The 15,318-nt window shown below is 43.5% G+C and overlaps 1 protein-coding gene across 3 annotated transcripts; it reads left to right on the plus strand.

Moving 5' to 3' along the window:
• The first annotated feature begins 7,502 nt into the window (after positions 1 to 7,502).
• LOC147461684 (uncharacterized) lies at positions 7,503 to 12,386 on the plus strand. 3 transcript variants are annotated; one of them, XM_086501543.1, is made up of 6 exons: positions 7,514 to 7,899; positions 7,983 to 8,721; positions 8,808 to 10,312; positions 10,398 to 11,968; positions 12,055 to 12,196; positions 12,294 to 12,386. In XM_086501543.1, exons 4-6 carry the CDS (start codon positions 11,696 to 11,698, stop codon positions 12,308 to 12,310), a joined length of 432 nt encoding a protein of 143 aa, XP_086357669.1. In that variant the 5' UTR covers positions 7,514 to 7,899; positions 7,983 to 8,721; positions 8,808 to 10,312; positions 10,398 to 11,695; the 3' UTR covers positions 12,311 to 12,386. The 3 variants fall into 3 exon arrangements, with proteins under 3 accessions (XP_086357663.1, XP_086357666.1, XP_086357669.1); XM_086501537.1 differs by lacking the exons at positions 12,055 to 12,196; positions 12,294 to 12,386 and having other exon boundaries at positions 7,503 to 7,899; positions 10,398 to 11,879; XM_086501540.1 differs by lacking the exons at positions 12,055 to 12,196; positions 12,294 to 12,386 and having other exon boundaries at positions 7,503 to 7,899; positions 11,179 to 11,879.
• Positions 12,387 to 15,318: the final 2,932 nt, after the last annotated feature.

A 15,318-nucleotide genomic window follows, 5' to 3' on the forward strand; every position in this document is an offset into this window, starting at 1 on the left:
TATGGCAAAAAATGTGCTTTTTGAGCCAAAAGAATGCACCTATGAAAACCTATTTTTGCTAATTTGTCGTAGTGTGGGTTGAATAACCACAACAAAATGGTCCCAAATCTCAACAAAATCAGCTCCTAAATGAGCTAAACATAAGTTGAAGATCTCAGCTCCACAATCCCATACATGGCTACATATTTCTTGCTATAAATTTGATTGTAAGCACCCACCAATGCACTCCAATGTGTGTGCAATCAAAGGAAAACACTTTGGCTGAATACTCTCCCCTGTAAGCAGCAGTGAAGAACGGTTATAAATGAGCTTCGATTAGTGCACAAAGCACTGATGACAGCTCACTCACCAGCAACCTGTTAAGTATAGAGTTTGATTTACCCCTTGTAATTTTTTGTATTAAAAACACACATTTGTAAGGCCCTCGTTATGAGGAGAAGCCATCGTGAGTGAAGAAAAATCACTCACCGGAAACCAAAATTTTCACGCGGCCAGGCTTCACCGGAATAGTATGGCCGGATGGCGGTCAAAAAGTGGTCGAGAATTGGCCGATCGATTGGTCGGTTGGCCGGTGGCCCGAAGTCAATGGCCGGTGGCTGAATTCAAATCGGACTTGTCTTCTCAAGGGTAGCCACACGTGAGCACATGGGAGAATTCAACTCGGACTTGTCTACACAAGGGCGACTACAGACGACTGCCTCTCATGAGAGAGGGCAACCCTTTTGGCCTATAAAAGGAGGCCTTTTTTACACACATTTTGGAGTGTGAAGTAGATCCAACAAGGTGGGTGTGAGGTGGTGAGGTGAAGCAAGGGCGGGAGCTCTATTAAGGGTATAATTCTTTTGTTCTTATTTGAAGTACTAAAGCCATTGAGTGGCTGTTTTCTCGTGGATGTAGTCCACATTGAGTGAACCACGTATATTGTGCTCTCTCTCTCTCTCTCTAATCTCTTGTGTGTGAAAATTTCTCTCTCTTTATTAAGTAAACTACTCTAATATCTACTTAGCTACGTCCTATTTCCTAACACCACCAATCGGCTTTGATACCAAAATGAAGGGAAGCAAAAGAGTGGAGTCGGGTACATGCAAATGAGAGAGTTGAGAGTGAAAGAGTGGAATCAGATACATGCAAGAGAGAGAGAGAGAGCACGGGACACACATATATGATGAGGGAGATTCAACCCTCTTCTTCATAGTAGCACATGATAGCCCATTAGTTTGTGTGAGGCTCATAAGGCTATATACCTATCCAATTAAAGGTTAGTGACGGACATAAGTTAGCGATGGGCAGCGGATGCCTGACCTACATGGTCAACAACCCACATGACCTTATTCTATACTAGGGGGAAGTTAAAAGGGATAATGAATAGAGTGGAGGAGCTAAAAGTGATTTTTCCAAATCACTATGTTTTTTAGGAGAGTCTTTCACACGTGATGTACAACCCCAACTTTCTTTTTGGATTCCTTTATGTGGTTTATGTTTTCTCTTGGTGAGCTACAAGAAGCTTGTGCGTGGATATTGTGGCTTAAAGTCGTATGTCAACACAACAAAAAAAACAACATTACAACAGAGGATATTCGGACTTGACATTGCATGTTAACACATCGACACCTCCCATATGTAGAACAATTGCCAATTGCTTAAGGCTAAGAGGAGGAGGACCTAAAAAAGAATGAAGACTTGACCTTTCACATGTCGACCAATATAGAACACACCCACATTCTAATGGACTTAGAACTCATACATAGTACCTAAGAATATGAGTGGATCGTTCTTCGTTTCCTGTGAGATTCCTATCTGATCTTTGTTCTTTTGAACATATTAACCCCTCCCAAATAATGAAGATCAAACCAGACCAATCATATTCTAACTTGAAATCGCAAGTTAACACATCAACACCTCACAAATTTAGCACAAATGCAAACGGCATAAGATTAAGGGGAGCAGTGCCTCGGGAAGAAAGAAGATTATAGTCACATAGTAGGTACGTAATAGAAGTCATTCTCCTTTTATGTGAACTAACAACTTGCACACAACCTAACCCCACTATTGTGGCACCGGTAAGCCTTTTGTCCGGTTTATGTGACTACTGCAAAACTAATCTCTTAGGTGTCCACAAATTCTATGGAAGGTGGTGATATCCTCATAACGCTCCCTCCCCCTAAATGCCTTGTACGATGATCTCAATGGCAAGACAACAATATGGCCTCCCGATAGCAGTTTCAACTTAAGTATAAGCTATTAGGTAAAGGCCATGACTAGTTTTGCAATGGTTCATAAAATTGCTATTGGCGAGCAACATTGTTCGAGAAAAATGTGTCTCAACGTACAATAGTGCCACTTGGTAATTCAAAAAATTTGTTGACACTAAGAGGAAAAGGAAAACCCCACATAATTTTTACTTCATTAGGTACACCCTCATATTCAAAATTCTCACATGTCCTTCATCCACGTGGGATGGACTTTTCGAACGGAAACTCTACTTCTTTGCTTTTCTTTTATGGAAATTGTAGTTTTTCAAGAGAGAAAATCATAGTTTTCTAAAAGTACCCTTGTTGGCATCAAGCGCACCTTTGCAGCATAGAAACTAGCCTCTCAACAAAGCAAGAAGAATTGCAGTTTTTAAAGAGAGAGAGAGAGAGAGAGAGAGAGAGAGAGAGAGAGAGAGAGAGAGAAGAGAGAGAGAGAGAGAGAGAGAGAGAGAGAGAGAGAGAGAGAGAGACTTGCTTCTTCTACTATTTTCTTTTGTGTGGGTTTTGATTAACTTGATTGTAGGATGGCTATGGCAAGGAAGAAATATACTTTTCTCACCATATGCAGAGAGAAGGTCTCTATCTAGATGAAATCACCTATGCTTGCACCTTGAAGGCCTCTGGCCTTATGCAAGACCTCTACATGGGTAAGAAAATTCACAGTGAGATTCCTAGCCAGGGGCTGTTCAAGAAAGATCTCATTCTTGGTGGTGCTTTGATCAATATGTAAGCAAAATGTGCTTCCCTCACAAAGCACGAAAAGTTTTTGATGGATTGTTGATTGCAAGATATACCCACATGGTTGTGGCATGGAAGCTCTAAGCTGTTTAAGAAAGATCTTTTGCTTGGGGGTGCTTTGATTAATATGTATGCAAAATATAGTGCCCTCACAAAGCACGAAAAGTTCTTGATGGGTTGTATCCTCTCTCGGATTGGGTCTCTTGGAGTGCACTGACTGCAAGATATGTCCAACATGGTTGTAGCAAGCAAGCTTGTGCTATTTTCACCGGATGTAAAGGGAAGGCCTAGATGCAATCACTTATGCATTGATTGAAGGATATGCCTAACGTGGTGTAGCAAGGAAGTTCTCAACTATTTTAAGTGGATGGAAAGCGAAAGCCTTTCTCTAAATGCAAGAACATGTGGCCTTATACAAGGCCTTCACCTAGGTGAGAGATTTCACAATGAGACTGCCAATCAAGGGCTATTGGAGAGACATTTTGCTCTTGGCAATGTTTTGATCGCTATGTATGCCAAATATTCTGCCCCCATTATGCATGAAAAAAACTGTCAATGGGCATCCTTTCTAATATGTCTTCTCTTTGAACGTGTTGATTGCAACATAATTCTCAACATGGCTGTGGTGGTAAGGAAGCTTTGGGATTTTTCTAATGGGCATCTTTTCCAATGCGTCCTCTACAAACGTGTTGATGGCAAGATATGCCCAATGGCTGTGGCAAGGAAGCTAAGAAGAATTTAAGTGTAGATAGGAAGAGAGTCACCAACAACAATTTTATTTTTTTTGACCTACCTATAAGCTTGCGCTCAAAAGAAGGATTACTTTTCTGACCTTATGGACGAGAGAATTCAGTATGAGATTGCAAGTCAGGGACTATTGGAAAAACATGTTCTGCTTGGCAATGCTGTCATAATAATCAATATCTAATTCTCCTAAATGATTTTCTCATGTTAAACTGGTCATTTAATATGGGGAAGTGCTAGGGGAGAAAAAGCTAGCTCTCACAGCAAAGGCAAAAGGCTGCTGCTGACAAGCACAGAAGAGCCCAAGCCTTTAAAGAAAATGATTGTGTCTTACTCAAATTTCCCAAGGCTTGATTAAGACACACGCGACAGGCAAGAATCCTACGGGACACCAAAAGTATTATGCTAGGTTAGCAAAAAGGTATTATGGTCCCTTCCAGACTCTTAGGCCAATCAATGAGATGGCCTATCAACTCAAGTTGCCCAGTCATTGGCTCATACACAATGCTTTCCATGTGAGCCTATTAAAGCTTTACAAAGGAGAGCCACCTCAAGAACCAACTATTGAAGACCCACCAGAGATCGATCGAGGACCAAGAAGAGGTGCTGTAGCCCGAGTCCATTCTCCGACATAAAGACAAGGTACTAAGAGGCGGTAAGACTATCCGACGATATCTTATTAAGTTTAAGAATTATCCTTTTGAAGATGCTAGATGGATGCCATGCATACAATTAAAGGATAACCTAAACCTTGTCAATGCTTACAATGCTTCCCTAGAGTAAGCAAATGTACAAATGTTAAAAATGAACAAAGATTTTGTCTTATAAGACTCTCTTTTTCTTTATTGTGCACAAAAATAAAGTAGTATGCATGCTTAGATCAAGTTTGTGGAGACGACGTCTCCCGAACACCAAGTAGACCTTGTCACTTTACTATGGAAGATTGATAGGACTAATGTGCAGACATGCTTGTGGCAGCTTAGGCTCTCAAGCGCCAAATGGATTAGTCATCCATTCTAGAACGATGTCATAGGGTAACATAGGGATCCTCTACCCGCTACAAAAAGGACTAATGAATATGCTTTATCTTCTCTATCCCATAGTCGAGGACGACTATGATTTCAAGAGAGAGGTAATGTCATAATAATCAATATCTCATTCTCCTAAATGATTTTCTCATGTTAAACTGATCATTTAATATGGGAAAGTGCCAGGGGAGAAAAAGCTAGAATATTGGTTAAGCTAGCAGACCGGCCACAGTAGGGATCCAAAGGAGGCAAAATAGAGAACCAAAGGGAGGGCCATTTGCAAAAGAGCTATGTGCAACAATGGGCTCAAAATACCCTAAGGTTCAGCCCATTAAGACTTCCAAAATGCTAAAGTTCCAAAATTCAAAGGTTGTGTCCAAAGGTCAAACATTAGGGGAATTGGATGTTTTGTGTGTGTCCCAAAAAGTCTTTGTCAAGCCCTACATAGGAGGGGGCAAGCCCAAGAAGTAGGGGATGAGAGAGAAACACCCTAAGTATCAAGTCTCCCGCAAGAGACGGATCTGCAACGAACATATCCGTCGGAATGGAATATTTCATCTCCATTTATTGGAGAAACTCATATTTGATCTCCATTTATTGGAGAACCTCCGTTTTGATTCGTATAGTCAGAATCAAGAGCACATTCAACTTGTTGACATAGCCCCAACGTTACCTCGAGCCGTGCAGAGACAAAGATTGCTTGGAGGTAATCCAGAATCCAGTGACTATGGCAATCATGCACCCCAAAGAGAGCACATCTTGGAGGGTTTGAGATGCTTGATGCCTTCGAACCCCAGCAGGAGCCAGAGACGGATGGAGAGGATGGAGGTGCTACTCGTTCAGATGGTGAGGAGAGGGAAAGTGACCTGCGCAATCTTGCACTTGGCAATGTTTTGATCGCTATGTATGCCAAATATTCTGCCCCCATTATGCATGAAAAAAACTGTCAATGGGTATCCTTTCTAATATGTCTTCTCTTTGAACGTGTTGATTGCAATATAATTCTCAACATGGCTGTGGTGGTAAGGAAGCTTTGGGATTTTTCTAATGGGCATCTTTTCCAATGCGTCCTCTACAAACGTGTTGATGGCAAGATATGCCCAATGGCTGTGGCAAGGAAGCTAAGAAGAATTTAAGTGTAGATAGGAAGAGAGTCACCAACAACAATTTTATTTTTTTTGACCTACCTATAAGCTTGCGCTCAAAAGAAGGATTACTTTTCTGACCTTATGGACGAGAGAATTCAGTATGAGATTGCAAGTCAGGGACTATTGGAAAAACATGTTCTGCTTGGCAATGCTGTCATAATAATCAATATCTAATTCTCTTAAATGATTTTCTCATGTTAAACTGGTCATTTAATATGGGGAAGTGCCAGGGGAGAAAAAGCTAGCTCTCACAGCAAAGGCAAAAGGCTGCTGCTGACAAGCACAGAAGAGCCCAAGCCTTTAAAGAAAATGATTGTGTCTTACTCAAATTTCCCAAGGCTCGATTAAGGCACACGCGACAGGCAAGAATCCTACGGGACACCAAAAGTATTATGCTAAGTTAGCAAAAAGATATTATGGTCCCTTCCAGACTCTTAGGCCAATCAATGAGATGGCCTATCAACTCAAGTTGCCGAGTCATTGGCTCATACACAATGCTTTCCATGTGAGCCTATTAAAGCTTTACAAAGGAGAGCCACCTCAAGAACCAACTATTGAAGACCCACCAGAGATCGAGGACCAAGAAGAGGTGCTGTAGCCCGAGTCCATTCTCCGACATAAAGACAAGGTACTAAGAGGCGGTAAGACTATCCGACGATATCTTATTAAGTTTAAGAATTATCCTTTTGAAGATGCTAGATGGATGCCATGCATACAATTAAAGGATAACCTAAACCTTGTCAATGCTTACAATGCTTCCCTAGAGTAAGCAAATGTACAAATGTTAAAAATGAACAAAGATTTTGTCTTATAAGACTCTCTTTTTCTTTATTGTGCACAAAAATAAAGTAGTATGCATGCTTAGATCAAGTTTGTGGAGACGACGTCTCCCGAACACCAAGTAGACCTTGTCACTTTACTATGGAAGATTGATAGGACTAATGTGCAGACATGCTTGTGGCAGCTTAGGCTCTCAAGCGCCAAATGGATTAGTCATCCATTCTAGAACGATGTCATAGGGTAACATAGGGATCCTCTACCCGCTACAAAAAGGACTAATGAATATGCTTTATCTTCTCTACCCCATAGTCGAGGACGACTATGATTTCAAGAGAGAGGTAATGTCATAATAATCAATATCTCATTCTCCTAAATGATTTTCTCATGTTAAACTGATCATTTAATATGGGAAAGTGCCAGGGGAGAAAAAGCTAGAATATTGGTTAAGCTAGCAGACCGGCCACAGTAGGGATCCAAAGGAGGCAAAATAGAGATCCAAAGGGAGGGCCATTTGCAAAAGAGCTATGTGCAACAATGGGCTCAAAAGACCCTAAGGTTCAGCCCATTAAGACTTCCAAAATGCTAAAGTTCCAAAATTCAAAGGTTGTGTCCAAAGGTCAAACATTAGGGGAATTGGATGTTTTGTGTGTGTCCCAAAAAGTCTTTGTCAAGCCCTACATAGGAGGGGGCGAGCCCAAGAAGTAGGGGATGAGAGAGAAACACCCTAAGTATCAAGTCTCCCGCAAGAGACGGATCTGCAACGAACATATCCGTCGGAATGGAATATTTCATCTCCATTTATTGGAGAAACTCATATTTGATCTCCATTTATTGGAGAACCTCCGTTTTGACTCGTATAGTCAGAATCAAGAGCACATTCAACTTGTTGACATAGCCCCAACGTTACCTCGAGCCGTGCAGAGACAAAGATTGCTTGGAGGTAATCCAGAATCCAGTGACTGTGGCAATCATGCACCCCAAAGAGAGCACATCTTGGAGGGTTTGAGATGCTTGATGCCTTCGAACCCCAGCAGGAGCCAGAGACGGATGGAGAGGATGGAGGTGCTACTCGTTCAGATGGTGAGGAGAGGGAAAGTGACCTGCGCAATCTTGCACGCCTTCCATTGTTCGAAGGCGCAAGAGTTTCAGTGTTGCAAGCCTCACTGGCTATGCTCAATATGCAATCAATATATGGCGTGAACTATTCAGGTAATATAGCGAACCTACAATCGGGCATGTGTTAAATATGTGCTGCCATGTTGATTTAAACAATGTATGCCTAACTTTGACAGGTTACTTAGGGACCAGTTATTGCCCGTAGTCAACGAAATGCCTCCTACGTGCCAACATGCAAAGAAGCTGCTCACGTCCATGGGCATGGATTACCATAGAATCCATGCCTACAAAAATGATTGTATTATATTTCGTAATGAGTACAAGCACCTACTGGAGTGCCCGAAGTGTCATGCACATCTATATAGAGAAGATGTTATGGGTGAATCGATTCCTGTGAAGGTCCTCCGACACTTTCCGATTGTACCTAGAATCAAACACATGTTTAGGAGTCCAGCGATTGCAAGCTTGATGTCTTGGCATGCAACCAATTGATCCACTGATGATGTTCTACAGGTGCCGGCTGACACAAATGCATGGAAACATATTGAAGAAAAATGGCCAGCTTTCAAAGTAGAACCTCGTAACATCCGTTCGGCTTGACAATGGATGGAGTGAACCCGTTCGGACTCTGAAGATCGTCTTGGAGTACATGGCCAGTCTGCCTAGTTAACTACAATCTTCCACCATGGTTGACCATCAAGAAGGGTCATTTTTTGTTATCTCTGATTGTGCCAGGAAAGTACAAGGTTAAGAATATGGACGTGTATCTCGTGCCACTCATAGAAGAGCTACGCATGCTATGGGAGGGAATTAACGTCAGAGACATGTCGCAACCTTCACGTAGAAGAGAGACTCGAGTGCAAGCAATACTCATGTGGACAATGCACAATTGGCCAGGATACGGGGAATGTTCTGGTAAGAAAGTGTCATGTTTATCATGTCCTTTATAATTCACGAGACCCTAGTGATACTGACTCTTTCTTTCATTTGCTAATGTGAAGGTCTATCTGTGTCGGGCTATCACGCTTGTCCTTTATGTGGACCAAGCTTCGATGCACGATACTCAATGCGCTTCGAAAAACTATTTACGAAGGTCATCATAGATACCTTCCCGACGAGCATGAGCTGCGTGATGGCCAACTAGGAAGACACCCCACCGCAATGAAGGCTAGTGACTGGAGAGATCTGTGGACTGCTAGTGGAGGCATTGTACCTGGCATGAAAAGACTCAATTTTCCATGAGTTACCATATTGGGGAGAGTTGTTGATCAACCATTTGCTTGATCCAATTCATATCTTCAAGAATGTGGCGGATCTCCTTTGGAAGACTTGGATTGGCAAGAAGGAAAGCAAAGGGCAAAGGGATGACTTGCAAACGTAGGGACGCATGCCAAAACTATGGGCATTCACGAAACCCACTGGAGCTGTGGTGTTGCCTCGAGCCCCATGGATTTTGCACAGGAAAGAAGAACAACAAGTCAAGAAGATCATTTCGGAGTTCAAAACACAAACGGGTTGCATGCGTTCTTTGAAGACAGCTTTTACAAGAGACGACAATCTTACAGGGTTAAAGTCTCACGATTGGCACAAGTTTTAACAGTTTGTGCTCCCCATCGCCATAAAAGATTGTCTCACACCGGATATAAGGAACACCATATACAAGATCAGTGGCTTGGTACGTTGGATCTCTTCCAAAGAGATCCATAAAGATTCCATAGCGGCAGCTTGATGCAACTCCATAGAAGCAGTACTCTGCATGGTAGAGAAATACTTTCCAAGCAGCATATTGTCGATCCAAATGCATCTCCTTGTCCATGTTGTGAGTGAAGTTGCAATTACGGGTACTGTCCATAGCAGGTGGATGTTCTTCTCAGAGCGTTTTATGAAGACGCTAAAAGGTTTCGTTCGTCAAAGAGCCCGTCCAGAGAGAAGTATGGCAGAGGGATGGCTTGTTCAAGAGTCACTAGTGTTTATCACCGACTTCCTTGGATGCTCCGATCCAGAAATGCCTCGACTATGGCACGATGATAGTGATCCGCGATGCAAAAGAGCCCGTCCAGAGGGAAGTATGGCAGAGGGATGGCTTGTTCAAGAGTCACTAGTGTTTATCACCGACTTCCTTGGATGCTCCTATCCAGAAATGCCTCGACTAAGACACGATGATAGTGATCCGTGCTGCATCGGGGAAGTGCCACAGGGTCAAGGAGCAATGCGAAAGATGGATGAGGCACTACGAACTAAGATCATGAATTTTTTTCTTCTAAATTCTGAATCAACGCGGAAGTGGTTGGAGAAGTACAAGTTGGAGAGACGAGAACGAGATAGACAACGCGCGAGATGGAGGCGGGCCCGCAGTTCACAAAACCTTCCAGTGTCAGATACCTTGCAACCACTGCCAGATTTTCCAAGTATGCGATGGTTGCACCAAGCCATTGACGCGGCAAAACGATGTGGCAAACCTGTAACAGAGGAGGAAGAGGAGTTCGGTTTGGGTTGTGATTGGCATGTGAGTACAAATTTTCCTCCGCGGACTGCACACAAACACTCTCTCTTTCTATTTGTCCGTATGGCTAATTCGACTCTTGTTGCAGTATCATAAGCACGGAACGCTTTGGTCACATGGACGTCACTTTCGCATGTCAAGGGTTGATCAACGTAGGTCTACCTTTGATAGTGGCATAATGGTCAGCTTTGAACAACGGAGTAGAGCAAGTGCACGAGATGAGAACTACCAGGCAAGATAGCTTGAGTACTTTGGTGTGATCCAAGATATACTAAAGATTAGTTTTCAAAAATTCGACTATTTCCTATTTGATGCCGAATGGTTCAAGGTTGTCACTATAGGTCGGAATGCAACTGTGCGAAGGGACCTCTGGCTTGGTGCAGGTTGATTCCCGAAGGTTTTGGAGAGATAAGATAGATACTTTTGTCCTACCTGAGCATTGTGAGTAGGTAGTCTTTATCCCAGACCCTATAGAGCCTGAATGGTTATTCATAGTGCAAGTTGCACCACGCAGTAAGCAGGTATACATAGGTACCGACATGGAGGAGGATGCAGGTGCAGGCTCTGCCCTCCGTGACTCTGACGGTATAGTAGAGGAGTTAGATTTGGGTACAACAAGCTTTGGAAAAGACGAAGAGGCAGAAATCATAAATGAGGAGATTGGGGATGACGAATTGGAGCAAGATATTTCCAAGGAGTGTCCAATGTTTGACGATAACACCGAGGTTCACCTAGAGATAGATATGTTCGGAGTGGCAGATCTTTATGCGGACGAGGCTTTATTGGACGTTTGATCGAGAGTGGTTGTATTTTTGTTGTTTTGCTCTATCGCTATTTTGTTTCTAATTAAGTTTGATCTGTGTGTGCAGTTTCTTTATCTTCCAGAATGAGTGGGGGCTTCATCTTCAGCCCAGAGTGGGAAGCGTCGGCCACAAAGGAGGAGTGTATTGGATGAGCCACGGGAACACCCCAGCACCTACTCCACCAGGCGGAGCCACCCTGGGTGGGGTCACTCCCGGAGGCAATACTCTTGGTGGTATCGCTCTCGGAGGCGTCACTCCCGGAGGCATCACTCCTGGTGGCGTCACTCCTGGCGACGTCACTCCAGGCGGCGTCACTCTTGGTGGTGTGTCACCAGCGAGGAGTCAGAGTTCACGGACATCGCAACGGAGACGTCCATCTACTCTCGCTAGTGGTGTGAGTGGATCCGCTGGTGGTACAGCTCGTGCTAGCGGCAGTGGGAGTGGGAGCGGGTTTTGTTGTGGGGATGCAGATGTAGATGCGGGATCCCCCGTGTGAGCGCATCATACCTCGTTCTCCTCTCCAGAGGGTACCCCTCACAGTTCTGCCTCCCGCACACCTTGGGGCGCCCATGATGTGGGGGTGATGTACACGGTTTGGAATGGGGCGGTAATCATGGATGATGCGGGGAAGGCCATGAGACAGCGTATTAGGCAGCTATGCACCTTACAGTTTGGGCATAGTGTTCTTGTGTCATGGAAAAACCAAGATGCATTCCGTGCCAGAGCACAGAAGTCTTCCTCGCTACAGAGGTCGCCACAATTCCAAATAGGTGGAGTCAGCAAAAGGAAACGGCAAGAGACGGTGGGCTCTTCCCATCTTGGTAGCAGTGGATACGACACTCTCCGCTACGAGTTTGTACGTATTGATGTTTACTTTGTCAGTTTTATTTTAAGTATGACAACAACATATATTGTTTGAATTGTCATTTGCTTACATTATAGGAGTCGTGTGTTCGTCGAGCGCCTACCCACACAGAGGAGATTATTGGCTACAGGCACGGCATTACAAAGCTTTTAGAGGATGTGGAAAGTAAAGGAGAGTTTGTCGATTGGCAATGCCTTCCCCGAATGGACGAAACACAAGGTGAATATAAATCTTGCGCATGTATATATTAGTCATATGTTAGTGTCTACTCGTACATGTGTATCTATACATTGATAATTTCATTGTTCTTTTGCAGGTCTTGCAGATCCATGAGGACTTATGTTTATTATAGCTTTCGTTTGTATCATTTTGCTTTATGCCAAAGAACATGTTTATATATATTGGGTGGTAATTGGTCCGATTTCATGTATTTATAATCATGTTAGCTTTCATTATGCATGTCTGTAATTGTCGATCGAAAGTTTATTGGTAGGCATACCAATGCCATAAACTTTTGACTTTAGTGCTCCTCTTGAGTGCTAATTTTTTTTGGGTAGAGAGCAGGCCTCTCTTATTGCAGCTGCGGCTGCTAATTGAGCAGCACCTGTAGCAGGGAAGACAATGCTCCCTGCCCAGAAAAAATTATGCATTATGGTCGCCGGTATATGCGTCGGTATGAGCACCGGGATGGCACACACAGTATCGGCGCTTATACCGATATATATACCGAAGTGATGACACCGGCGCGATACTGGCGTGCTTACCAATGACGGGCTACTTTTGGCCATGATTTAGGGCGCCAGTAAAACCGCCGGTATGGTGGTGTTGTGTTGTGGTGCATGCTATATCTCCTACCCTCTTCAATCTTTCCCTCTCACTCTCTCTCTCCCCCTCTCACTCTTACTCTATAAGTACACACTTCTAAACCTTAGTTTGTAAGATGGTGGCCGAGCAAGCAAGACTAGAGAGGGCATTAAGCAATGCGAAGGTTGCCCTTGAGAGTGAGGAAGCGGACCTTCCACAGACAGCTGTAGTCAATGTAAAGGACAAGATTGTCTGACTTCTTAACTACGTCGACAATGCGGAGAATGCCATGGCGAAACTATCTGGAGAGGCGGATGTAGAGGTGGCTGGAATCACAAGTGCTGCAACCACCGTGCGCTATACGTTGGCTAGTCTTTGCGAAAAGGGTTATGTCACACAAGCACAAAAAATCTCTTTATTTAAGGATGTAGATGTTTTGCATCGCGCCCAAATTCCATGTAGAGAGAGGGAGAGAGGGCTTGAGAGGGTGGGAGCAAAAGTTATGCTCAAAAGGTTGGAGAGAGAGAATCTGCTAGCCCGATTCCAAAAAGCGCTTGTAGGAAATAGCCCGCCCAAAAATTAAGCCCGTGTGTGTGTGTGTGCTGTTGAGTCTCTCAAGTCTAGTGTTTTATCATCAGTGTCTTCTTTCTCGACAGATCATAAGGAGAGAGAGAGAGAGAGAGAGAGAGAGAGAAGGTGTTACTGGGCAATACCATTGTCAATGAGGTTGTCGCTTTGCTTTCGCGTTTGCAGGTTAATAGAGAAAGTGGAAGAAGAGTTGATGATGAAGAGGAAGACGGGGAGAGACACGTGGTTGTCCATGTCTTATATCCATGCAAAGAAAGGGCCGTCGGAGCCTCGGAGGTGAAGCATGAGCTAGGGTAAGAAGCATGCAGCTCCTGCAGGCGTTGCCAGGCCTAATTTTTTAAGGCTTTGAAGGCACTTTTATCTTTCAGTGAAGGGCAAAAATATTTTTACCCTTCGAAAGAAGGATAGAATATTGAAAAATCTTTGAGTAGCCCTTCTAATTTTTGCCTAAATATAGCTTAATGAAGGATAGGTAAAAGTTTACCCTTCAAATGAATGATAAGGGTCACCCTTCAAAAATGAGCCTTGGGCTGCGTTGCTGAAGAGTTGCCGCCATTTCTGGATGGATCAGAAGATGAAGCAACAACATGAGAAGATGGGGAAAGGTGACGATGCTTTCATACCCAACACAATATGAAGGCGGAGGCAAGAAGCTAGGAGGACGAGGGAGAGGGAGGGAGATGCAGGTGGGCTAGCGAGGTTAGGCCTAGGGGGGGTTGTATGAAAGATTATAGGGAATCTTTGAGCCATTAGTTTGTAACCAGTCAGATTTTTCAAAATACTTTTCAATGACCCCAATAGTAGTACGCCAAGTGGCATGGCTCAGCTTTGGGTGATTTTTTCTCAACTGCATGCAGTATATTTGTTGCCGTAAGCTGCAAGGTTGGTTTATACTCAGGGAGCGCAGGGCGTCTGAGAGCTGCATGTGCGTTCTAGGCTAAAGGTATATCAGTAGAAACGTGCGTCTCTCCTCCTCACTCCATGATTTGCTACTCGGACTCACCGTTCCATGTTTTTGCACAACAGGTTATTCCTCTCTCTCTCTCTCTCTCTCTCTCTCTCTCTCTCTCACACACACACACACACACACGCGCGCGCTCTCTCACAGTAAAACGCAATCATGAGCTTATGCATGCACGTGGTGAATCTTTCGCTCTATGTGCTCCTATGTTGAAATCAGGATTTCTCCTTATGCCACGTGCAATAGGAAGCCTCATATCGTATCCGCCATGTCTACAACTCTGAGCTACTTGCAGCTAGATAAACATCCACCTCGAAAGATTGTTGGCTTCTCATTGGGGGCAAGGTGATTCTTTGTTCCAGTTAGCTGATCAAGCAGACGTGTGTGTGTGTGTGTGTGTGTGTGTGTGTGTGTGTGTGTGTGTGTGTGTGTGTGTGAGAGAGAGAGAGAGAGAGAGAGAGAGAGAGATCATGATCCTTCTAGTTTCTCTGTCCAATATGTCTTCAGACTACATGGAGCATGTATGTATATGCGAGTAGATTTTTGTGCCATATACAGGACTCCAGTAAGTCATAGTGACTGTTAAACATAGTTATGTCTCATCCTTTTGCAGCATTTTCTCAGTCACATGCCCTTGTTCATCATCAAGAATGTCATAAAATAGATCACACATTGCACAACCATTTTGCTATGAACTTTTTCAGTTCATAGAGGTGGAGGCGACTTAAAAGGGGTGAACAATGGATAACATATTAAACGTTGGTCAAAGATCCAATATTTTTGTTGTTTCTTATCTTAAGACGAGATTTTCTTGTAGCACACTTGACATGTTTGCGAGTTTGGATGAAGAAGAGCATCATTTTTAAAAAGGTACATTCATGCCTCTTGCTTAAATTGTGCACCAACCATAGATTAAAGAGCCCCATCATTAGTTTTTTACTTGACGTGAAGTAATACTTGTACATACGGATTTTCAATTCCAAATTTT

Source organism: Adiantum capillus-veneris, chromosome 3 (assembly GCF_014529385.1).
Source record: "Adiantum capillus-veneris isolate H3 chromosome 3, ASM1452938v2, whole genome shotgun sequence".
NCBI classification, from domain to species: domain Eukaryota; kingdom Viridiplantae; phylum Streptophyta; class Polypodiopsida; order Polypodiales; family Pteridaceae; genus Adiantum; species Adiantum capillus-veneris.